Below are 26,344 nucleotides of genomic sequence, written 5' to 3' on the forward strand. Positions count from 1 at the left end.
CAGTGGAACCTCCAGAAGAACCCATGCAGATTGTGAAATCTCACCTTCCTGTCGCAGAGAGAGAAAGGAGGTTTGAAAACAGACTTTGTTTATATTGTGGTGAACCAGGTCATCTTCTTTCCGGCTGTCCAAACATCCGGGAAACAAGAGGGCCTAACTGATCGAGGCGTGGTCAGAATGGGTACATTTCAACACACCCCAAAGATCCGTGTAGTTCCTCAGTTCTCCATTGATGTGACCCTGGTTTTGGGAAAGTTCTCTGAAGTCATCAGGGCTTTCCTGGACGACAGCTAAGAAAGTTCAAGAGCTGGGAATTCCTATTATGCCACTTCAAACACCTCTCAGTATCATCGGGGTGGATGGGAATAAACTTCCTACAGCGACCATCCATTCTCGGACGACAGAGATTATCATGCGAGGGGGGGCTCTCCATCAAGAATTAATAGCATTCTACATACTTCCATCAGCCGAGAGTCCTGTCATCCTGGGTCTTCCTTGGCTTCGCAAACATTCTCCTGTGCTAGATTGGGAGGAACCTCAAATTCTGGCGTGGGGTCCTCGATGCCATGGCTCCTGTTTGTCATCCATCAAACCTCCTCAGCGAGCCATTCAGAGTTCAGACATCTCTACAGAAGTTCAGCTTCCAGCTTCATACTGGTCCTTCCGAGATGTGTTTAGTAAGAAAGCCGCTGAGACACTTCCTGCTCATAGTGACTGGGATTACGCTATTGATCTATTACCTGGGAAAGAGCCACCTCGGGGAAGAACTTTTCCTCTTTCACTTCCCAAGTCCCAATCAGTGACTGAGTATATTCCGGAGAATCTGGAATATGGGTTCATCAGGGAGTCCAAATCACCTGTGGGTGCCGGTCTATTCTTTGGCAAAGAGAAGGACAGCGGCCTGAGACCATGCATTGATTACTGGGGCCTGAATGCTATTGCCATCAAAGACCGGTTTCCATTACCTCTGACATCCGAACTTTTTGATCAAATTAAAGGAGCCAACATTTTTACCAAGCTAGATCTTCATGGGGCCTATAATTTGATCAGGATTTGGGCTGGAGATGAGTGGAAGACAGCCTTCAATACTCGTGATGGTCACTTCGAGTACCTAGTCATGCCTTTTGGGTTAAGCAACGCTCCAGCTGTTTTCCAAAAATATATGAATCACATCTTCAGGGATTTGCTCTATAAATACATTGTGATGTATCTAGATGACACCCTAATATTCTCAGAGGATGTGACAAGTCATCGCCTGCATGTATGTGAAGTGCTGACATGACTTCGGGCCAACCAGCTGTTTTGCAAACTTGCAAAATGTTCCTTTGAGCAAAAGGAGCTAACGTTTATGGGATACATTATTTCTGGTTCCTGCCTTTAGATGGATCCTGCAAAGCTAGCTGCCATTACTAACTTGCCTCACCCTGTTGGCTTGAAAGCAATATAATGCTTCCTGGGATTCTGTAATTTCTATTGCCAGTTCATCAAGAATTACTCATCATCATAATCATAGCAGCTCCAATTACTGCACTCACCAAAAAAGGACAAGATATTCTGAGATAGTCTCCCGCAGCTGAAGAGGCCTTTGTTCTTTTAAAGCAGTGCTTCATGTCAGCTCCTATTCTAAGACAACTTGACTGATCTGCCTTTCTTCTTGGAGGTGGACGCCTCCACGGTGGGAGTTGGGGCAGTACTGTCACAGAAGGATGAGTGGGGCAAGTGGTACTCCTGTGGGTTCTTTTCCCGTAAGTTTTCTGCTCCAGAGAAAAATTATGCAGTTTGGGATGAAGAATTACTAGCTATTAAGCTGGTGTTGCAAGAGTGGAGATATTTGCTGGAGGGGGCAAAATTTCCGGTGACAGTCTACACAGATCACAAGAACCTCACTTATCTCAAAACCGCGCATTGCCTGATTTATCGCCAGTCCAGGTGGTCCCTGTTTTTTGACCATTTTAACCTAGCTATTACCTGTCATCCAGGTTGCAAGAATGTAAAAGCTGACTCCCTGTCTCGAGCATTCAATTTGGCCCAGGAGGATGAAGTAAAGGAAGACAAACCAATTTTAAATCCTTGGTGCTTTGTTGCAGTCACAAAGGTCAAGATCCCGCCAGGGAAAACATTTGTAGCACCCAAACTCCGGTCTAAGTTACTCCAGTGGGCCCATTCTTCTCGTTTTTCAGGTCATGCAGGAATGGGGAGAACTTTGGAACTGATCCTTAGGAGTTTTTGGTGGCCGACTGTATGACGTGATGTCAAGGACTTTGTGGCAGCCTGTACTATCTGTGCTCAGCATAAGGTGCCTTCTTAACTTCCTTTGGGGTCTTTATGTCCACTTCTAATACCTGATCGTCCTTGGTCCCATATATCCATGGACTTTATAACAGACCTGCCCTCCTGCCAGGGGTTCAATACAATCTGGGTAGTGGTGGACAGGTTCTCCAAGGTCGCTCACTTTGTCCCATTAAAAGGGTTGCCGTTGGCTCCAAAGTTGGCTGAGGCATTTATAAAGGAAATCTTCAAGCTAAATGGGTTCCCCAAAGACATTGTTTCAATTTGTGGGGTACAATATACTTCCAGGTTCTGGAGGGCGTTATGTAAATGCTTTAATATCAACTTGAGTTTCTCATCTGTGTACCATCCTCAGAGCAATGGTCAAACAGAGCGTGTAAATCAGAATTTGGAGAAATTCATTCGGATATATGTCTCAGCTAATCAAGACGCTTTCCTGGTTGCCTTGGGTTGAATTCGCTAACAATAATTTGTAACATGAGTCATCGGGGTACTCTCCATTCTTCATTCAGTATGGGCTACATCCCGTGATACCAGAAGTACTTGCTGTTCAGTCAGTGTCTCTCCTGGCTGTTGGTGGCACAGCGAATCAGTTATTCAGTATTTGGAGGGAGGTGAAAAAAAAATTGTGTAAAGCTTCTTCCAGGTATAAGCAGGTGGCAGATAAGAAAAGGAAAAGGAGGTCCTGTACTGAATCCTGGCAATAAAGTCTGGTTATCCACTAAATACTTAACATTAAAGGTTCCCACCATGAAGTTTGCTTCTAGATTCATTGGCCCCTTCCAGATTCTGCAGGTCATCAATCTGGTGGCTGTTCATTTAAAACTTCCTGGTACTCTTAGGGTTCCCAACATGTTCCATACCTCTCTCCTGAAACCATTGGTGCTTAATCGATATTCGAAGGATATCTCCAAGATCAGTATAAAGTCAAACAGATTCTAGATTCCAGAATGTCCAGAGGTGCAGTTCAATTTCTGGTGGATTGGAAGGGATATGGTACTGAAGAGCATTGTTGGGTTAGAGCTTCAGATATTCATGCACCTCAACACCTTCGGAAGTTTCATCAAAAGTTCCCTGGCAAACCATTTGTGGGGTGTTCGGTGCCCACCCCTAGAAGGGGGGGTAATGTCACAGTGCCGCCAAATCCAGGTCTCTCTTACCTAGTCTGGTGAAGCTGGAGTCCTGGCTGGCGTGGGACAGGGGGTGGGAGATCTCCAGCACCCGCTGTCAGCTGTTCCTCTCCTTCCCTGGCAGCTGTGTGCAGGTGGCCGCAGCTTCCTTAGTAGTGAGGGATTTAAAGTGACATGGAAATCAAAATAGGAAGCGCTGAATACGGGTAGCATCCACAATCCGTCCGAGAGTTTGTGACAGTGCTGTTCTTGGCTTGCTAGTAACAGATCTTCCACATATACTACAATGATGAACAATTTCTGCTCTATACTTGTGGTAGAGACAATGATCAGTCTTTGAAAGTGTAAAGTCCATTTCAAGTAGTACAGCATCCAGCAACCACCACTTTGCTTTAAGCCATACAAAGCTTTCTTTAATAAACATACTTCTCCTTTTTGGAACATAAATTCACAGTAGTGTTCGGGAGGTTTCATGTATATCTCTTCTAGCAATTCTCCATTTAAGAAAGCCGAATGAAAGTCTAATTGGTATAGCAATAAATCATACACGGCAGATATGGCAATGACTAAACATAATGTACTGTACCTTGCCACTGGAGTGAAGATCTCGCCATTATAATTCCCAGATTGTGTGTACTGTGTATATCACTTCATAATGATATGGGATTTAACAGGCAATGGTTCAGCCTGTGTTGCGCTTTTTAAAGATCCATTTATGATTGACTGTTTTGTAGTGGCTTTACCTATTGACTATAGTCCATGTACTGTTGCCATTCAGAGATGCCATCTTTTTGTCTATTGTTGATTTCCATTTTTCCCAATCCCAGAATCTGCTTCCTGGATATTTTGAAGTTCACAGAATGTGATATTTGCAAACTCTTCAGAATATCTCCTGGGTAGTTTTTGGTTGTTTTTTTCTCCATAGAATTTCTACTTTGTTGTTGAGCGTGGGTATCAGTAAATTGTCAGCTTCTAACTCAGATACCCTTTCTGTTGCTGGCATATCCAATGTAACAAACTTTTTCTGCAGTTCTTGTTTCTGTTTTACTTTAATGATGCTGTTTCCTGGAATACAAAACCTCTTGATTTTATCCAAGCATGATACATTCCACTGATCTGGGACCCAGCTTACATATTTTCTCTCTAGGTATGTGAGCATATACTTTGCATCCAAATATTCTTTCTCTTTAGGTATTTGAGAATATACTTTGCATCCAAATACTCTGAGGTAATTGATGCTTGGCTTAGTTTGATGCTACACTTCTAATGATGCTTTGCCTTGTACTGCAATTGTGGCTTCATTATTCTCTAGGTAGGTAGCCTGATGAAACACTGCTTCTGCACAAAAGCATTTTCTAGGTTGGCATCAGGCAGCATAGACCTTGCTCTTTCCACAATTGTGTTGTTGGTATGCTCACTTTACACTATTTAGTTCTAGTGTGTATGGAATTGTTAGTTGATTCTCAACTCCATATCTTTAGAAAATGTGTTATATGTCTATTTTTGTATTGTCCACCATTGTCAGATATCAAGACTTTTATCTTCTGACTAGTTTGAGCTTCTACTGATCTCCTCTAATCTACAATATTATTTATTACTTCGTTCTTTGCTTTCATGAAGTAAATGTGTCTTGTGAAGTCATCGTTGACTGTTAAAAAGTACCTGTATCCACTTATCAATTTCACTTCTATTGGGATCACATGTCTGTATGCACTAATTCTAGGGGTGCTTCTATGCTCTGGTTGCTGATGAGCCATTCGCGGTTTCACTGTACCGGCCGTGTGTACTTACACATGCATGGCTTAATCTTTGAGACAAGCATATGCTACTGGCAGGATCAACCAGGTAGCTCTCGGTCCGGCTTGCTTACCCTTTAAATAACTCTTGCATGTTGATGTCAGTGTCACTCATGGTTATTATTGTCACTATTCATCAAGGAGTTTCTAGAAGTTACCATACCACAAGTGGCCTAGCCATTGATTTGAATCGGAGGCAGTCATCACACAACATTCTTCTATGGTTAGGTTATACAGTTGCTGGCATTGGGTAGCTGTTGCTATTACAGTGACTCTTCTATTTTGCACAACACACTTGCCCTCTGTGAACTTGACCTTGGATCCTTTCCGCTTTAGGACACTTATGAATAACACATCATGAATATCTGTGACTACGGTACCCACGCTTATTCTTAGGTGAATCATGATTGCCCTGATTTTCAAGGCTTTAAGGACCTTGACTTCAATCCCTTTCATCTTTTTAGGATCACCTGTGGTTATTGAGGTAAACCTCTCTTTGTTACAATTGAAGTGCCTTGTAGCTCCCAAGTCTATGTTCCAGCAGTCTCTTTTGCAACTGTCTGCGACAATTAGAGCTGAATTTTTCTTCTTGTCATGCTTCTTTTGCTGTGCGGCATTTGCATCTTTAGGTTTGCATTCTGAGGCCTTGTGTCCAACTTTGTGACATATGAAACATCTGTGTCACGACCGGGCACTAGGGATACCTCTGTATAGGTCAAGAACTGGGGGGTTAGGGTGGTAGAGCAGCAACTGATGGTGGTGACAGTTATAATGTCTTCTTATTGTGGCCAAACCCAGGTTTGGCTAGATCTGCCCAGAGGCGCAGAGTCTAACCCACTTGATGGTTTTCACCAGTGACCCCTCCTATTGGGATTTGGGTTTTGCCGCACCAAGAGAGCAGGTCGCGGCCCTCTGGACAGGTACCTGGGAGTGGCAGAAGACATAGATATTACTAGCGATGAGTCAGTACTGAGAATAACTAGAATTGAAATGGCACTGGGAAATGGAGTGCCACTGGAAATACTGGAAATGATTCAGATGCTGGTTTGTGCTGGGAAACTTGGGAATGTAGACCCAGAGGTGCACTGGGAAATACCGGAGATCCAGACACAGACACAGGAGAATGACACTGGGAGTCAGTACACAGATGTTGTACTGAGTATACATGCTGGAGATTCAAACACAGGCACAGGAGAATGACACTTGGAATCAGTACACAGCTACTGTGCTGAGTACGCCCGCTGGAGATCCAGACACAGAACTGGTGTAGAAATTGTTAAAATGGAGTTTAAGTACAGAGCCATGTGCTGACATATACACAGGAGAATTAGATATTGCTTAGTGCTGGAGATTCAGCATAGAGACAAGTGTTGAAGAAATCACTGGAGGAGTCTAAAGTCTGTTCCTGGCAAACACTGGGAAAGAGTCACTGGAAATAAACAGTATAAAAACTAGGAGCGAATCCAAACGCTAGGATACACTGTTAGAAAAGAATGTGGAACTTGAAAAGCTGCAACAGCTAGTAAACAGTCACTGGAAAAGTGAAGTTAAACAGCTGCTTCCTGTTCCTGGAGTCAGACTAAATAACTTTATGGTAGTTGGTCATTGGATCAGAAGATCAGCTGAGTTACCGCAGGACTACCATTGGGAGAGACTAGTCAGTGGACATGGACCAACATGGCTGCGCCCATGCCCACCACCACGGGAACCAGGACGCATGCAAGGAAGCCCTAGCAGACCCAGGGAGAATACTCAGCCCACCACTCACCTACACCCCCGGCGACTGAACAGCTAAGCTCAAGGACGCCGGCGCAGTGGCGAGTAGCAGATGATCCCAGGCCGCATCCTGACAATCTGTCCTTGGACCTTTTTAGTTTGTTATTCCTTCGGTGTAATGCAGTATTCTCAGCACTTGCTTCAACTGGTATGCAACAGTTTAGTCTTCACGATCTCTATGGATAGTTTAGCCATGTTGAACCTTGTACATAGACTGAAGCAAACTATATTTAGGTCAGTAAAGTTACTGATTATGGGTCAAGGATAACTGCTGCACTATACAACACACAGGTTACTCCTCATCTCAGTGACACAATATAAGGCTCTTCTATTACATTTTGGCATAAAATGACAAACATTTGTTAAATCCCCATAGGCAGCAGCATTACAGCCTATTATTCACACAATACTAGCATGTCAGCGCTACTTCAGTGCAGTCTCTTTGACTCCTCATGATGCTGAATCTGTGCTCCTCAGAGTGCCCCTTCTAAACCAGGCTGGGAAGGTGGTATCACTAGATTTTCATCCTAACCCTCCCCAGGGACAGTTGGCTAACCTCTGTCCATGGCAAATTTTTCCCCAAAATAGAGTAGCAGCAGCAGATCTCCGAGCAGCAGAACAATGGGTATGGCATGACTCTTCGGAGGAGGAGGAACCCCTCCCCGTGCTGCTTCTGACGGTGCTTGTGCATGGTGCGCTGCGGCGTGCATCACTGCTGACTCCCTGCTCTTTTCCTGCACTGTGTTGCACTACAACAGATGGGTAAGGGATGTATCACATGGGGCAGGCAGCTGCTGCAGTGCTGCCCTCTGTTATGTGTATTAGCAGCGGTGCGCCCGGAAGAGAAGGAGGCAGGCACACTGCTACTATTATACATCGCAGCAGGCGGCCGCGGCAGACAAGAGGGGGTGATCTCTGGTGGGGGCAGCCGGTTCCGCCCTCAGAGCGTGTGCGCACCAGCCGCACCACCCTAGTTATGGTCCTGAGTACAGCAGTACTCCCTCTCCGGAGGAATATATGTTGCACGTTTGTGCAGTACTCCTCACACACTCTAAGATGGATGGTGCAAAGGGGGTCAATTTCTGAACCATCCTTGACATTGACGTATTAACAAATAACATTTAATACGTAAGGCTCCTTAGTACCAGCATTAATTTAATAGAATTCACATAAAAAATAGGTCTATATTCCCTACTATATACCTATGTTAATTGAATATGCTTTCTATGTTACAGTAACAGGCCCTGCTATGTATTAATAGGTCCACATTGCATTAAAGTAATCTTATAATATTATCTCCCCACAATATTCTCAACATAACCCATACACAAAATTTCCTATACATAATCAATAAATCTATTAAAAAACCCACACATAACATTAATACTCCTTCCCCAAACACACTTATCTGTAGATAAAAGCTGAAGGAGGCAGCTACCTGTTTTAAAGTGGACTGAAGTAATGGAAAGGAAAAGACATGGGAAATGAGTGGAGAAGGAGAGGGACATGGGAAGTGGGTGGAGAAGGAGGGGGCATGGGAAGTGGGTGGAGAAGGAGAGGGGCATGGGAAGTGGGTGGAGAAGGAGAGGGGCATGGGAAGTGGGTGGAGAAGGAGAGGGGCATGGGAAGTGGGTGGAGAAGGAGGAAGTTGGAGGCATTATATGGTGCTGGGTAACCCTGGTTCTATGGTCCACTCTGATATTTAGCCATCAATGTTATAAATAAAAAAATTGCACAGAAGGCAATGGACTAATCTGGTTCTAATTGTGCATAGACTATCTTTAAATAATAATAATAATAATAATGTGCAAAAGTTAGTATTAAGACATTTCTCAGTGGCTCCTTACCACTTTACTAACAACAGGCCTTCACCAAAACCAACTGCAGTGGAAAGTTGGGTTAAGAAAAGCAAACACTGGTCACAATAGGTTCATTGCTAGTGTGAATACAAGCATGCAATGAAGCCTATAAATCCATCCTTTTGTGTATAAACAATGCTGCTCTGTAGTGCTAGTGTAATGGCATTGAGTGTATTTCCTTGGCACACATTAGGCTTCCTCAAATAAACCGAGCATTATTTGATTGCCACATGATACCTGATCATCATTACAGACCATTCGTATTAATTATTGGCAGCTGGATTGGTTTCAGGAAAATGATTGAGTTAACTTAATAATGTGGCCTGCCCATTCAGTGCACAGATTCACCACTAGCTGATATGAAACAAATGTAGCCGACAAAGGCCAACTTTACCCTTCCATGCTTTTGACAACTTTTTTAGTCCATTTCCATAAAAATGCATGCTGCTTTGATTTACTGTATTGTACCTAATGAAGCATTGTTATTTTGAAGAAGCCCACTCCTATCTGAGTGAATGCATTGCCATCTTTGATCTGCAAAAATGGTTATGCAGCGCCCGTTGGTCAGTGATGTCTGCAGATGTATCAGGGGTCCTAATATGTGCCAGTTGAAACACTCCACACCATAACAGCCACTGACACTCTTTGCTTCATGGGGTTTTCTCCATATGCGTAACTGTCCATCTTCCCGAAATAGTTGATACCTCAACATCGTCGAACCAGTCTACATGTTTCCAGTCATCTTGGGTCCAGTGGCAGTGTTCCCGAGCCCAGGTATAGTGCACAGAGCCTTCTTCCATGGGTTCAGCAATGTGACCTGAGTCAGCTGTCTGCTCTTGTGCCCCATAGAAAAAACAGAACGTTGCACTGTTCAAACGTTGATGTTACTTGTGGTCATAGCATTACATTTTGTTATCTGCGGCAAAATTGTAATATGCTGCCATATTCACGGATTGCAGAAATATCTGCCTATAATATATCTGCATCCCATCAGGATGCGGTCAATATCCCAACCACTGGGATTCCAGCGGTCAGAGTGCTGATGCCGGAATGCTGGCACTAGTCATAAAACAAGCACCGGCATTCTGACCGCAGGGATCTCAAAGGTAAGTACTGAGGATAGGGGGAGGGTTACTGTTAGGTACTAAGGGGGGTGGCTTAGGGTGCGGGGAGGGGGAGGTTAGGTTTAGGCACTTGGGGGAAGGTTAGGTTCAGGCACCGGGGAGGTATAGTTAGGGTAGGGACATGGGGAGGGTTAGGATACCAACCAACAAAGTGTTGGTATCCTAACCCTGTTGGGATGCCGGCGTCAGGATTCTGACAGCAGTATTCCATGTGTATTCTGACCGGACCCATACCTTAATTTTACCACCTTGTTCCTGGTGGTTTCCTCCAAGTGGTCTGTCTCATTGCTGTGGCGTGAGCCATTGGGGGAGGGGTCCATTAGCTGATTTTTTTTCTTTTCTTTTTTTTTTTCAATTTTTTTATTTTTAAATCTAAGATTTTTTTTTTGCAAAAACTAAAAAATAATGTACATTTTAGGGTAATGGGTAAAGCTGTTCTGTAACAATGAGAAAGAGGCATGTCTTGGCCATGAGGCACTGCTAGCAGACTACTGAAGACTACAACAAGGTCTTGTGAGCCAATGAATCAAACCTTTCGTTCATCATTCAGGCTTTATGTATGCCACTGAGCAGGCAAAAGGATGATTCTTCACTGTGTGGGGTTTATTTACTAGCCACCACTTTCCAGCATGTTTAAACTAGAGATGTGTGGGCTCAGATTAGTTTATATTTTTCTGACAAATTCAAATTTTCCCGACAAATTTTGGTTTTCAGGAAGAGGCAAAATGTCATCTTTTATGGACAAAAGTCCATGAAAGATGATGTTTGTCAATGAAAGATGACGTTTTGCCTCTTTCTGAGACCCGAAATTTGGGGGAAAATCTGAAATAATCCGAACTAACCCGAGCCTGCACATCTCTAGTTTAAACCCAAACCTCAAAATGGCAATGCTTTTGATAGCAATATACCCCATGTTTTCCACTAGAAAACATTGCACTTTTAAATGTTGACACGCAGATAAGTGGCATTCTACACGGTGCTGCTTAGTAGATAAATCACTGTGATGCCAACAGTCAAACAGAGTAGGAAGCGTTACCGTCTGGGGCGCTTTTGCTGGATCCCGATTTGGTGACTTGCAGAGTGACTGGCATCATGAACCAAAATGGCTACCACTTTCAGTGCCATCCAATTCCCTCTGGTGTTTGCCTAGTTGGTTATGGTTTCAGCTTACAGCAAAATAATGACCCAAAAAATACAACTAGAGTATGCCAGAATTACCTTTTGAGTAAAAAAGCAAGACTGTCCAGTTGTGCCCTCATACATCATTGCAGCAGTCTCGCCAATCAGCCCCTCTTGGCATGTCAGGTCCCGGCCGACTCTGCAAGCACTAGGCATCTTTTTTGCATCTATTTTGTTGAATATACATCTTAGTTGCAATACGATGCGACAAGGACGCTCCAGGAAGACTGCACTGATTAATTTGATATGTGACACTGTGTACGACTGAATACAAAGTGCTATGATGCAGCGTCCGCTGCTGCTTTTCTCGCCAAGTTCCATTGTGCTTCGTATACAGACTCAGTCGCACACAGATATACAAGTGTTGCATATCAAATTAATCAGTGCAGTCTCATTGCGACCTAGACGCATATTCGGCAAAAAAGAAACCTGGTGCTAGCAGAGTTGCCCCAGCACCTGCCAGCTCACTTGCGCCAGGCGTCTCGCAATGTATGGCTTATTGAGGCTAGATGTATGAGGACACATCAGTAGGCTTTAAATCATGGAATGGCCAGCAGTATCCAGACTTAAACCCCATTCAGCTGGTTTTCAATGAACTGGACAGAAGAGTGAAAGCAAAGCAACCTACAAGTACCGCACAACTGTGAGAACTTCTCAGGGGCGTAGCTACTGGGTGTGTGATTGCTATGGGGCCCACAGTGCCTCTGGTGCTCATCTCCCCCCTTCAACCAACTTTTGGTCTGTAGGACTCGTGGATTAATGCTGCACTAGCAGGCGGAGAGCATATGCTGCACCTACTGCCAGCTGGCCACATAGTATTACAGTCAGGCCGCACTGCCGTGACCGGAGGCGGAACAGGGGCTGGCAACACCCCCAGCACAGGTTAGATCTTCTTCCTGAATCCTGGCACTGACTTGAAATTGATGGCAGCCCCTGAGTGAAGAGGCCGCGGCAGGAGTGATAGTTGGAGTCATCGGCCGCAACTGCCGCCAGCTGGGAGGGAAAGGAAAACAGTGGGCACACTTCACAGAAGAAAAAGGGTCTTGTTAGGAGGTACCAGAAACACAGCAAAAGGGTAGAAGTTACAGCAGCAGCATTTCCGGCAGTGAAGGGAACCCCCTTCACTTTTACGTCAATGCACACAGAGTAGGGGAGCTGTCAGGAACCGCAGACTCCAAAGGCCTGGCCAAGGAGATTAATCCCTGTGGCGGTGATGGGGCCGCAACACAGGTGGGAGGTTCAGTGAAGGGGAGGGATGCAAAAATTTTGCTATGGGGCCCCCAAAGGTCTAACTGCACCACTGGAACTACTACAACACTTCCATAACTATACTTGATTTCCATTGTTAAAAGAATTCCATAAGTATTTTCGGCAGTAATATCTACCACCTGAGTCAAAAATTTAGATACAATTTTATTACAATTATTCTGATTTCTTTTTTTACATCCAGTTGTTTTATTGTTCTATGCTTTCATTTCAGAGTATATGAAGACATTACATTGTGTACATTTCAATAATAACTGGAAAAAATGGGGTGTTCTAAAACTTTTGATAGGTATAGCTCTTCTATTACAGTTTCTCATATTTTATGACATAATTATTTTGAGGTCTTGATCCATTAGCAAGGATTGTACATGTTAAACCTCTTTTCAACATGAAATTTAATTAGTACTTTTTGAAAACTGTTTTTGTTATGGAACTAAATCTAAAAAATGTAAACACCATACAACTGGAGAATTACTTTTTTCTTGTTTGTCAGAAAAGTTTTAGTTAACCAGAATATTATTCAGAAGTTCAGACAATCAAAGATAATAAGCTCAGAAAATACGATATAGGGGAAGAGAGGACTTTTGCAGAAGCTCAAAGCTGTCAGTTTGCAAAAACAGTGTTATGATACACCAATGTTTTATATGTTTAAATCAGAGATGGGGAACCTCAGGCCCAGGGACCGTATAAGGCCCCTGAAATCATTTGGTCTGGCCCTCTGAGCTTTTTTATGCTAACCTCATTTTCTAGCAGGGTGCCTAGAATGGCACCCTGCAGCCAAAATCTATGCAGCAGGGCCGCATGGAGCATCCTTAGGACGCTTCTGACAGTCACACCACTGCCCTAACAGGCTTTGCTGTAATCACCGGTGATTGTGGCCCCGCCACTGTGTGACATCACACGGGGGGCATGGCCTGCACCAGGCCCGCGAATAATGTTACATATATCAAAATGGCCCTCGGCAGAAAAAAGGTTCCCCACCCTTGGTTTGAATAGATGGCTCGTGCATCCAGGCTAAAAGTAATTTAGGAACAAAGAAAAACTTAACATTAACTGGGTTAGTAAAGTTATGGTGATATGTTTGGCTATTTATTTTCTCATGAAATATCTGGTCTGCAAGTTCTATCTATATATATATATATATATATATATATATATATATATATATATATGTGTATGTATATATATATTGTGTGTGTGTGTGTGTATAAAAACAGAAAACCCAGCACTCACCATGTTTAAAGTAACACTCACAATGATGTATAAATAAGTAAATAAATAATGGGGATTTAGTTCATGGATTGATCAATGCATTTTAGCCCGCAGCCCACATCACGGGACCCCACTTTCTGCAGGTCCTACACTATCCGTCACACTGATGGAAACCTGTTAGCTGCTATCACATAGTTTAGACTGAAAAAATGTTACCTGGTTTAAAGCTCACCTGCCAGCTAATGGCTTTTAAAGGTAAGGCAGTCACCTGACATAGCTTCTATCACACTACCAAAAAGACAGCTGACACAGGTTAATATAAACGAGTTTGCACATGGGGTGCATGAGAAAGCTATGATCACAAAAGGTTAATAAAAATTAACCGCATAAACAAAGTCAGAAATCCACTGCACTCGCCACTCCTAGATTTGGGGTGCAGACCTGCACTCGCCATTCCCAGGACTGGGGTGCAAGTGGCCTGTGACCACATTGCTTAAATAAATAAAAACAGAAAACCCAGCACTCACCATGTTTAAACACTCACAATGATGTATAAATAAGTAAATAAATAATGGGGATTTAGTTCATGGATTGATCAATGCATTTAAGCCCGCAGCCCACATCACGGGACCTCACTTTCTGCAGGTCCTACACTATCCGTCACACTGATGGAAACCTGCTAGCTGCTATCACATAGTTTAGACTGAAAAAATGTTACCTGGTTTAAAGCTCACCTGCCAGCTAATGGCTTTTAAAGGTAAGGCAGTCACCTGACATAGCTTCTATCACAGTACCAAAGAGACAGCTGACACATGTTAATATAAACGAGTTTGCACATGGGGTGCATGAGAAAGCTATGATCACAAAAGGTTAATAAAAATTAACCGCATAAACAAAGTCAGAAATATAAGGGGTGAGCGGGTTCGGATCTCTGAAATCCGAGCCCCCCCCCGATCCGAGTCAGGCTCGACTTTTCCCTCCTGACTCGGATCTGAAATCGAGGCAAAACGTCATCATCCCGCCTTCCGGGTCTCGCGGGTTTTGGATCCTATATAAGGTACCCGCGTCGGCGCCATTTTTTCACTCGGCTGTGGACAGTGAAGAGGAAGGGTGGGAGTTAGGGCTGGCTGGGCTATGTAGTGTAGTGTAGTGCAGTGCTGCACTGTGCTGCTGTTGTCCATATATATATATAAAAAAGACAAAGTGTTAATAAAAAGTTTAAATCCCTAAATCCCACATTTTTGTGTAAAGCTTCCATGATGACTTGCAAAATTTATATTTTACATCAGAAAACAAATAATGATAAAAATATGTATGCAGTCATTATGTCGTCATTCAGAATGTCAACACCAGAATGACAACATGGTCTAAATATTGACATGCCCATGTTGATCATTTCAACATTATGAATGTCGACAGGCAGTCATGTCGACATTCATAATAATAAGGTATCATTTATCTTAATTTAACTATGATAATTAATGTAGCTTTACTTAATAAAATGAAATGTGCCTGTATTTAAAAATATGACTGTTAGAGGTTGAAATAAGGACAGGCAAATGTGAACATGCATATGTGTCTGTAATGTCGAGGCTTCTATTTGATATACCGTATATACTCGAATATAAGCCGAGGTACCTAATTTTACCACAAAAAACTGGGAAAACTTATTGACTCGAGTATAAGCCTAGGGTGGGAAATGCAGCAGCTACTGGTAGTAATACCCCCCTGGTAGTGCCCCCAGTAGTAATATTCCCCCTCTGGCAGTGCCCCCAGTAGTAATACACCCCCTGGTAGTGCCCCTAGTAGTAATATCCCTCCCTGGTAGTGCCCCCAGTAGCAATATCCCCCCCTGGTAGTGCCCCCAGTAGTAATCCCCCCCTGGTACTGCCCCAGTAGTAATATTCCCCCTCTGGTAGTGCTCCCAGTAGTAATACCCCCCTGGTAGTGCCCCAGTAGTAACATTCCCCCGCTGGTAGTGCTCCCAGTAGTAATACCCCCCTGGTAGTGCCCCCAGTAGTAATACCCCCCCACCTGGTAGTACCCCCAGTAGCAATATCCCCCCCTGGTAGTGCCCCCAGTATTAATCCCCCCTGGTAGTGCCCCCAGTAGTTACCCCCCCCAGTACTGCCCCCAGTAGTAGCCCTCCCAGTAGAGAGAGATGTAATAAAAATAAAAAAAACACTTACCTGAAACCCCGCTCCTGGTCCCGGCGCTGCTACTGGCTCCTCCGGCCGCTTTGCATTATGGGAGAGACGTCGTCATGACGATGTCTCTCCCATTACCCATCTTCCGGCTCCCGCAGTGGGAGCAGCAGCAGCCGATGAGAGTCTGACAGACTCTCATCGGCTGCTGATTACAACAAACACACAGCTGCCGACTCCGGCGGCTGTGTGTTTGGCGCTGTGTAGTGCTGACCGAACTCCATCCGGTCAGCACTTCACATGCGGTGCAGCTGTGTCACAGACACACAGTCTGCACCGCGGCCCGCATGGTACGCTACTCAGCTGCGTACCATGCGGGCATAACTCAAGTATAAGCCGAGGGGGTGCTTTTTCAGCACAAAAAATGTGCTGAAAAACTCGGCTTATACTTGAGTATATACGGTAATTGTGTTATTGTTTCAGGAAGTTTGAGAACTGTTAGCTGTGGCAGTAGTTTTTCACCATGCTTTATATGTAGCTGAGAAGATATTGTACTTGCACAGTAAATACCTCAAACCTTTTATTAGAAGTAAAAGCATTGGGGCTTTCTTTAAATAACAGTTGATTTCTGATGCAAGGACTCTGTTTGAAAAAGGCCTGATTAATAATGAATATATTTTATTTATATATTTTATTATTTTAGGCAGTTAGGTTAAGGTGAATTAGTATAAAAGAACATGTGATTCTAGCTGCTCTATATTTATTATGGGTAAATACAGATTTTTAGCAGAAGTAATGCCACATTTATAGGTAAGATTAATGTTCACTTTATTTTAATACAAATAATACATAAAAAATAGCATAACTGTTTCTGCACAGAAAATTGCATGTCTTTGCATATTATTTATTAGCATGTATAAGTACTCTCCGCTTTCTGAGATAAAACAATGAAAATTGGCTGCTTTTTAAGTAGTACATGAGTAATGTATACTGACTTGCACACACATTGATTATACCCTTTTCCCTATAAACAAATAATAATTTCCTTCATCAGAAATCAATATATACATTTTTAAAGATAAAGGACCATTTTGCATTGCTTTTTTACCCTGTTGAGGAGGTATAACCTTATTTCCTCTCGTCTTAAAACTGTTTGATGTTATCTTGGTCCTATTTGTGAAGGGGCCTGGGGCTTCATCCGCTCTTATGTTAATCTGGCCTGATTTTCGTGCTAGATTTCTACTTCAGATGAGCTCTCATCTGCAAAATAGTGTCCTTAGCTAGAGCATCGATACTATTAAATACATTTTAAGATGCAGTATTTATTCATTGTATTGTATTTTTCGTAGCATGTTTTACTAAAGCTAATACTACTTTAATGTATTTTATTGTGGCTAAATATTAGATGAATCATAATGATTTCTGCTGTTTTAGGTCTATTATTTAGCATATACGAATATAACTAGATGTCCTAATGCACCTTATATCGACTTTCCTATAAATGTACTTCAACACCTACATAAATTGGTTACATACATCCCCTGCATCGATTTGGTTTCCATTGCATGCTCAAAAAATCCTCTATACAATCCCCAACTGGATGTAGTTATGTGACGCAATACAATCTCATTCCAATCCCAAGTCCTTTGTTGTCATTTGCCCTCACCACCACTGCAACCCACTTTTTATAGGAGCTGTGTTTAATATTATACAATGCACTCTAATTGGCTGTTTGAGTTCATTGATTGACTATAGACTAAATCCGTAATATCAGTGAGCAGCGCACATTCAAAGCAGCTGCTATTTGCCTCCCAAATATCTGCTTCCTGTGTGGTAACTGGTTCTACGTGAACCAGAAAGATACAGATAGTGCTTATTTATTAGTAGACACATTTGAGCTCCAAACATACAGTAAAAGGAGCATGTGTAGTAAGTTTGTTTATAGTCATATGTCGAGTCAGAAGTGAATCACGAAGTGCCTAGTTCCAATCTTCTGTCAGGCATCACAAGTGTGTAAACTTGCATCAAACAAAATCATAAATGTGTCTTGACAGTGTTGTTAATACATTTAAAGTCACATTACCCTATTTATACATAATATAATAATGTAATGAAGTCTAATATTCACAAGACAAATTATTATGGGCCGCATTCAATTAGCCACGAAAAGTGCAGTTTGGAGAAAAGTTTTCTCCGATTTGCACTTTTCGCCATGTTCTCCAGGTTCAATTCCCCGGAGTTTTCGCCTACTCCATAGGCAAAAACAGTCAAAAAAGTTTCTCCAGCAAAAGGCAGAAAAAAAAAAAAGTACAAAATCCATATTTTGGGGTACAAATGTGTGGGGACTTGGTTGAGAACCCTTTGGATACCCCCCTAATGACTAAGTGGGCCAAAAAAATAACTTAATTCACCCCAAAAAAGACATGTAATTTTTGGGGCAAAAAAAGTGTTGGAAAAGGGATAAAAAGTGGTGGGCCTAGTACTTTGGGGGCTATATGTTTGGGACAGGTGTTTGAGATTGTACGAGGCTGCAGCAGGTGTATTTTTGAGATTTTTTTTAAATCTTCATTTTAGAGACATCAAACTTTACTAGTAAAACATTGCTTTCTATCATTTTTCCACACATATGCAAATATGCATATAACAGCTATTTGCCTCAAAATAAGTTCACTAAATACTTTTATTAGGGCTACTACTACTATTCTATATTGATTCCCAGGGTCATTGAAGCTTTTTATGGGGTACAGACTGATTTCCCCCTAAAAAATGTCCTTTTGGTTAGTTTCGCTTTGGGGAACATTTGCCTATCCGCGTCTTCTCCTGTTTTACAATTGGGGGCATTATATGGGGGAATTACTTCTGGGGGCACTACCAGGGAGGATTACTACTGGGGGCACTACCAGCTGCTGCATTTCCCACCCTAGGCTTATACTCGAGTCAATAAGTTTTCCCAGTTTTTTGTGGTAAAAGTAGGTACCTCGGCTTATATTCGGGTCGACTTATACTCGAGTATATACGGTAAATAAAAACCTCTGTTTTTACTCCTTTAAAAATTAAATGAGAAGTTACCTATCTGCAGTTTCCTTAATGGAAATGACAAGTAGTGTGGATGGAAGACCATGACTTCCATAAAAGAGCCGCAAAATTACAGAATGAAGTACTATCAGCTGGAGGGGTCAATAATCAATCAGCCAATCAAAAGCAACTAGATGGTGCTACTGATAGTCCTCATCATCACTGTGTATTGTTGCATCAGCCACAAACAAGAGATACGCGTACTAAATTTGTTATATGCAGATGGGTCCATGTGTAATAATAATTGTTCAATATAGTAATAATTTGAAGTATATAATTTATGGACAATTGTTTTAATATAACAGATAATTTGTTTCACTGCAATAAAGAAGCAGTTAATTATCTTAGTAATTTATGTGGGGGTATTAAAGTGGAAAAATCAAAGAAAAGAAAATAGGAGGTGAAACAATTCCATTTTTATTTGTTTGGGTACCCTTGATCTGCACGCAGTGATGATTCTCTAGTGGGCGGCCAGAATCCCCGCAAGTCCTGTGGAATTTCCTGTCCCTGTGTATGCTGAGGTCTGGAGGAGAGAGAACTTGCTCCAGGTAGCGGCGGGACAACAGCTGTGATGGCGGTGGTCACATGTCCTCTCATGGAGGTGTTTCAGCCCTCACACTAGTGCGCTATTGGTCCATTGTCTCAAAACAAACCTCAGCTTAACAGCTTCTCCCTGCGGGGCCCCTAGGGTTCAGCCTAGTCAGCCTTATAAATAATACGGCCCAGTGGGTCGGCCAGATATGTACCCAACTCTACACTTCTCTTCCAAGTCCTCTGTCTTTTCTTCTAAGATACCCATTCCACCTCTAATAGCCTACTTTCCACTCCAATTCACTGTGTGGCAACCCACCTTCTCCCTTTCCCTGCCTCAACCTATTCTGATTTGCTTACTTCATTGGTTATTGTCACTGCCATTACTGAAATTGGATACTGTATGTATTTATACTACTATTGGTGTGGCTCCCTACTATAATAGCGAGCCACACCAACTGACAGTGAGTCCCAGCCATCTATGTTTGGCAGCATTTGAAATGGCAGTTTGTGTGGTTCCCCTGTTTGAGTTTTGGACTGCACTGCAGCCCCACCTCTAGAGCCGCCACTGGCAGGGAGGCACTCCAGCACTTCAGAATTGCTAAACACTCCCATTGGCTGTATTGACGGTCACTAATATTCAGAGGTTTATGGTACTATTTTGGGCTAGCACAAGCAGTGCAATGGTTCTCTCACATTACCTTGCACTAAAATAATAATAACATCTAGTAGAAAACTGTGTTAATGAAATCTGAGGCCATATGTTTGTCAGTTTTCTCTTTCACTTTGCTATCAATGTACATAAACACCTGCATAAACTGGTTACATACATTCCCGGTAAGGATGATATTTATGTATTGCTCAACTTTACCTTTATCTTTTACTATACTTATGCTGGGCATACACTATACAATTATCTGTCAGATATCTGTCCAATCTGGCTGGTTGGATTGAAAACCTGGTAATGTATGGGAGCAAATGACAGTCAATCATATGGTCTTAAACACTGGAAAACGGATAAAAAACAATTGTTCAAATTGGTTAAATTCGTGTGTTTTAAATAAATTTGTCTGAACTACCATTTTTGTCTGTTTTCCAGTGTTTGTGAGCAAATGATGTATGTCATTTGTTACCATACATTACCAGGTTTTCATTCCAACCAGCCAGACGGGACAGACATCTGACAGATAATTGTATAGTGTATGCCCAGCATTACTAGTGCAGTATGATATCTTAGTGAAGGATTGATAATTGTTTTTGTTGTTTGTCTCTGAAATTGTTGCAAATAGTCCATTGATTGCATGCAGCTAAAATCAGTATCACACTGAACACTGCTGCAGTGAAATGGATCTTCTGGCATTGTATTTGCAAAATGTTTTTTGTTTTTTTAATTGTACTTTTTTTTGCATGTAGTTTGTACTCTTCTACGTATGACACCAGTAATGAAATATGTGACTTTGTATGCCTACAGACATGTATGATCAGGTACTGAAATTTGGAGCATACATTGTGGATGGCTTACGTGAATACCAGCAGCCTGTGTTGGTGTATATACCACCTCAAGCTGAATTGAGAGGAGGATCATGGGTAGTAATAGATTCTACAATCAATCCAAGACACATGGAGATGTATGCTGACAAAGAGAGCAGGTAACATACATATATTCCCTGGAGTTGTAGCATTTGCAAAAGTAATTGATTTATATCAAAATTTGTTCCTCTGCGAATTCTTGGCTCTTGGTCTAAGTCATCTCCCATTTATTAATAAGGAAAGTATAATTGTTGCACAGTTTGTTCATAATGGCTACTACTAGCCTACTGTAAGGTATATGATTGCAAGTGTGCATCAAATATCGCATGCTTGAACAGAGTTTGCAAGAATGCTCTGTCCATGAGAATCCTCTCCCCACACGTCCAGGGTATATTTTGCAAAACATATCCTGAGACTGTGCCCGAGCATGCGCTACCAGCTCCCCTTTCAGCTTACACTTACCTTCGTTCAGGTGGTCAGTAGTCTGGTGAGCTCCTCGGTGATCCACTCATCTTATGGCTGTGCATGACCCAAGTCATCTGATCACTGCAGTAATCTCTGGATGCCACCGGTACTTCACAGCATCTCAGTTCTACGACCAGATGACCAGGGCACAGCAATCCGATGACCGAGTCACTGATCACCTGAATGGAGATAAGTGTTTTCTTTTTTACTGTGATCAGCCTATGATCTATCAGACACACAGGCTGATCACAGGAGCCTACTGTGGGTTCTGCTGTCCTTGTTAGTAGCCAGGAAGGGAAGGAAGGGGCGGAACCCTGCATAACGCCATCTCCAGATAGCGTTATTATTGCAAGGCTCCCTCAAGGTATTTTTTTTAACATTTATTTTAATAAAGCTGAAACAGATCGCATTTCCCATTACAAGTATGGGAAATGTGATCTGCTTACTAAAAGAATGCAAATTTAAGACCTTGGATTTGTTTTTTACAATAACTGCTCCAAAAGTCCATTGATACTTTTAAGTGATACTAAAATAATGTGAAAAGGATGTGAAAACACCCATTTTCACATTATTTTAGTAAAAAAACAAAATTGATGAATACATCCCCAAACAAGCATTACAACAATTTGTAAGCTATTCTGTAAGACTGGTCTAAAAGGTCATAATAAAACAAATCTAACACAATTTTGTTTTAATGCAATTAATATTATACCTAATTGTATATAGCATTTATATTTTAATGAGACTATTTCATGCAATACTGTCAAGCTATTGTATTATTAGTTTGTAATCACCTCTTTATTTTGCAGGGGAGGTGTTTTAGAAGCAGAGGGGACTGTGGAAATAAAATTCAGGAGAAAGGACTTGGTAAAGACGATGCGGAGAGTGGATCCTGTTTACATTCACCTGGCAGAGAGATTAGGTGGGTGTTTCTTTCTAGATATAGGCAGTAGAATTAATAAGTCCTAGTAATAACGTTTTAGACTGCTTCACCACCCATTGTTTGCTCTCTATTCAGAGATGGAGGAAATTGCAGAGCCGCACACAAGCATCCATCTTAATGCAAATGCAGAAGGAGGTATCAGTCACCTCCTTGCTGCACTAGCAAGCACCATCGCAACTGATGGTCGCAATGGTTGCTCCCTAGGTCAGGATGCGGCAGGGGTTTTAGCAGTTTAATTGATTCCCATTATTAAATAAAATGAGTGGTTAAGAACATGGGGAGCAAGTGGGACATATGTGTACATCACATTGCCTGTTGTAAACAAGGTGCAGAAGCTACTTGTTGCTGACCCGCACTCATCTTATGATAGTTGCAACTTTCCAAATGCACACAAGTGCAGCTTTATATTATAATCTCTTATTAAGCCTATGATTTGGCACACATTTGCAAACAACTATGCATCAGTTGCCTAATCTTTAATACTCTCACCCAAACTCACTTTCAGGACTTTGTGTCCGTGAACTAGCGCCACCTCCAAACCGACTTCCACTCCAGGAGGTTGGTAGTGAGACCCTGAGATACAGCTCTGCAGTGTCTACAGTTGTAGCCACTGAGATCCACTGTAAGAGCTGCTGAGATAACCTCTACTTCCGTCTTTTCCTCCGCTGCCAGGTCTTCCCTGGGTCACTGCTGTGGACTCCACTTGTTGTTTTTATTTTTATATATAATAAAGTGCAATGGTGTTCCTAATAAGCAAAATATATATTCCCTTCTCATGGATTAGAAGGGACCCAGTCACAATTCTCTTTTGTTGAGCCTTGACTGCCAATAGCAACTCACTTAAAAAGAACTAGTAGCTGTACATGTTGTTGTGGTAACTGCACGGGGACTTTATTTTACAGCTGGCCAGTGCCAAGAATAGTTAAGGATACCAGCCATGCTTATGTAGCATTATGTAAGGCAATATCTGGAGCAGAATTGGCCAAATTGATATGTCCGCCCCATCTGTGATTATAACCAGCAAGTTCATACAGTAGCAAAAAAACAATCTTAACATTTTTTAAAAAAAAATCTATATTTTGCCTTGAATAACAGATTTGTAGATGGCTTAATTTATCATCTACCTATATAGTTTGTATCAGGTTCCTATCTCCATTTCATAATCTGTTTTTTGCTTCCTTTTATACCTAGCTTTGCTTTCTTGACATATTCTCTCTTTCTATCTATTGATGCTTATTTTCATTCATTTAACCAGTTTCCTCATTGCTTCTTCGTTTCTTACATCATTGTCTTGCTCACCTATACATTTCCCTTACATTTTACCATTCGTCTCTATGTCCTCCTCACTAATATTTCAGGCTCTAAAGGCATTCAGAGATTTAGAACAATTAGGATAAAGGCATCTGCTTGTGATTGATAGGAGAGAGGATTAAACGAGCCTTGTGCTTAGAGAAATATCTTCTATACGATATCCAAAATTGCTTACCAATTCTATTGTTTTCTCATATTGTTAGGCTACTTATTCAGTACAGTTGAATGGAGGAAAGATTGTAGAATACAGGGTAATGCATTTTTTTTTTCAGATTTTTCTTTCTGGCCAATTTAAAATTTGTCAAAGTTGGTCTTCTTCTGGATCACTGCCCTTTGATATTTTGCGCACTCCATTTGCCACAAACAAGCCGTGGGGTCGTGGTTCATGCTGACTCCAGCAGAAATGGGGAGAGCTCCATTTATCATATACTGCCTGCTGAATTTCTATCATTAACCAGGGGTTCACTGCCTCCTTTAACCCCTCAGTCTCTATTACCCTAGGAGATTATCTTCATGAAAGTCAGTGTGAGATTTTTTTCATGTACTTACGTTTAAATATACTAAATTTACTTGTACAGAAAAAAAATTCTCGTGGAATGAGTATGTTCAACATTTAGTAATATTTGCAATTTATATAGTAAAAAATAAAAATCTGCACAGAGTTAATCCATTGACGTGAAATTACATTTGATTTCTATATTACAGCCAGGCTACTGTGCTGTTACTTGGCAAAATAATATATCATTACTATTGACATGTGAGGTAGATTGCCTTAGAAATGACACAACATTGTACTACTTGTTATCTAGTCAGCTTTGTTTTATTGCAATACGTCCTCCCATATCGTTGCATAAACGATACTATCCTTAAATAAGCCGGTTATTGTTATGATATACAGTATAATTGAGAATTGTGAAAACTGTTTCTAACATTTAACATTATTCCTGATATTATTAACATTTAATCTATTTTGTTAATGTAAAAAATGTTTAACTCTTATTGCATCAACATCTGCATAATATTGTGTTAAATGCTATTATTTTACTTAGACTTATGTGCTTTGTTATATGATTCTTAACAGGGGCGTATTGGGTGCAGGGTGTGTGGGTCCAGGGGGGGCCCGCACCGCAGACCCTGCACCCATATTATACTTACCTCTCCGGAGTCCCACGTCGGCGCCGGTGTCTGCGCTGTAAAAAAAAAGGCTGTAAAATGGCCGATGTGGCCATTTTTCCGATGCAGGTCACACTCTAGACACACTCTAGTGCCCAGAGTCTATAAGTGCGGCGCTGGCTGCACACCACGCTGCCGGCCGCCAGACGGAGAGGAGGGGGCCCGTGACGGAGACTGCACACAGGCCCCCTCCTCTCTAGAAACGCCCCTGATTCTTAAGATGCACGTCACTGTGCCATACTTGCAGGAAGATGTAGACTAGTCACCACAAGCTTTATTTACAAAAAAAAACCCATAGGCTCCAACCTCTTTGCAAAAAAAAATACTAATTTTAATTTGAAATCAAAAGTGTTTTAAGGACCAAAATTTAGAGTGCTATGTGAGACTGATGGTGATTTCTTTTGTAGTGTTGTGATTCTTGTTTGTATGTATTGAGCTATTCTTGAGTTGTGCAATCTACTTGCCTGTTATGTCAGTTCTGTAATCAAACAAAGCCCTGAAAGTGGAAAGCTCTCCCCTACTGCTATTAAACATTCTTCTCTACATTCATATAAGAACAATTATAAAATTAATGTTTTACCCTGGGGTAGTTAAATAGGATTCATATTTACTAATATTTTCTAAAAAAAAAAAAAACCTGTCTCTGCCGTCTGCATGAGAGTTTTAGTCCAGATGGTAATGACCGCAACCGGTGGCACTACCTCCTTTATCTGCATTATACACAATATCTGAATTGTATACCAGCCACTAGAATGGAGGACTGCTTTGTAGATTAGGCACTATGGGCCTGATTCAGAACAGATCACAATAGCGATTACGCACGCAGTCTCACTGCGAAGATATGCTAATGATTGCAATTGCAATGCCATACACAGCATAAGGACGCCTACTTTACCTTACACACATCCGTAATACGTAGCAAGACTGCGAAACCATCGGTAACTTCGAGCACCATCGCAGCCTCACACACACTTGCACAAGGTCTGACTAACCTCATCGCACGCAGTGCAAGCCGAAGCTGCATTTGGCATTTGCAGTGGCTAATTTATGCACTCCCCTGAAATGGCGTTCAAACTAGAGATGTGCGGGTTCGGATTTACTCGGTTCTTATCGCCATTTTACCACAAGTTCGGATTTATTTAATTGGCTATCCAAAACACGTGATAGCCGATAGCCAATAAAATGCCGTTTTGAGATCCGAGTAAATCCGAACCCGCTCATCTCTAGGTCAAACGCACAGGTATGCCTACGTTTCGCCGACCACCCCCCTGTCACCACCTACAAACAGTACTTCCTGTCAATCACTCTGCAATGGGTCTGGGTAGTCACTGCAACCACAATCCTGTCTGCAGTGGAGTGTTCATGTACGCGCACAGCGATGCATGCACAGAACGCAACAATTGGACGATTTTGTGTGTAATCGCCGTTGTGATCGCTGCTAAATCAGGTCCTATATTTGCAGGTCTGCATGTTATACACTACCCACCATATTGGAGATCTGCTTCTGCTTTGCATAATATTTATCTGATTGGGCACTTTGT

General features: G+C 42.0%; 1 protein-coding gene across 2 annotated transcripts in view; it reads left to right on the forward strand.

The window, feature by feature from the left end:
- Positions 1-26,344, forward strand: part of ACACA (acetyl-CoA carboxylase alpha) — a 532,248-nt gene that overhangs the window by 451,098 nt on the left and 54,806 nt on the right. Inside the window, exons 50-52 of one of the 2 annotated variants that reach the window (XM_088455953.1) lie at positions 20,853-21,030; positions 22,186-22,298; positions 23,903-23,945. In XM_088455953.1, coding sequence (XP_088312079.1) covers positions 20,853-21,030; positions 22,186-22,298; positions 23,903-23,925 — 314 coding nt within the window. In that variant the 3' untranslated portion in view covers positions 23,926-23,945. Of the gene's footprint in view, positions 1-20,852; positions 21,031-22,185; positions 22,299-23,902; positions 23,946-26,344 lie in introns of those variants that run through there. The other variant, XM_088455952.1, reaches the window with a different exon arrangement.

This window comes from Taudactylus pleione, unplaced genomic scaffold (genome assembly GCF_031769625.1).
Source record: "Taudactylus pleione unplaced genomic scaffold, aTauple2 ptg000682l, whole genome shotgun sequence".
NCBI lineage: Eukaryota > Metazoa > Chordata > Amphibia > Anura > Myobatrachidae > Taudactylus > Taudactylus pleione.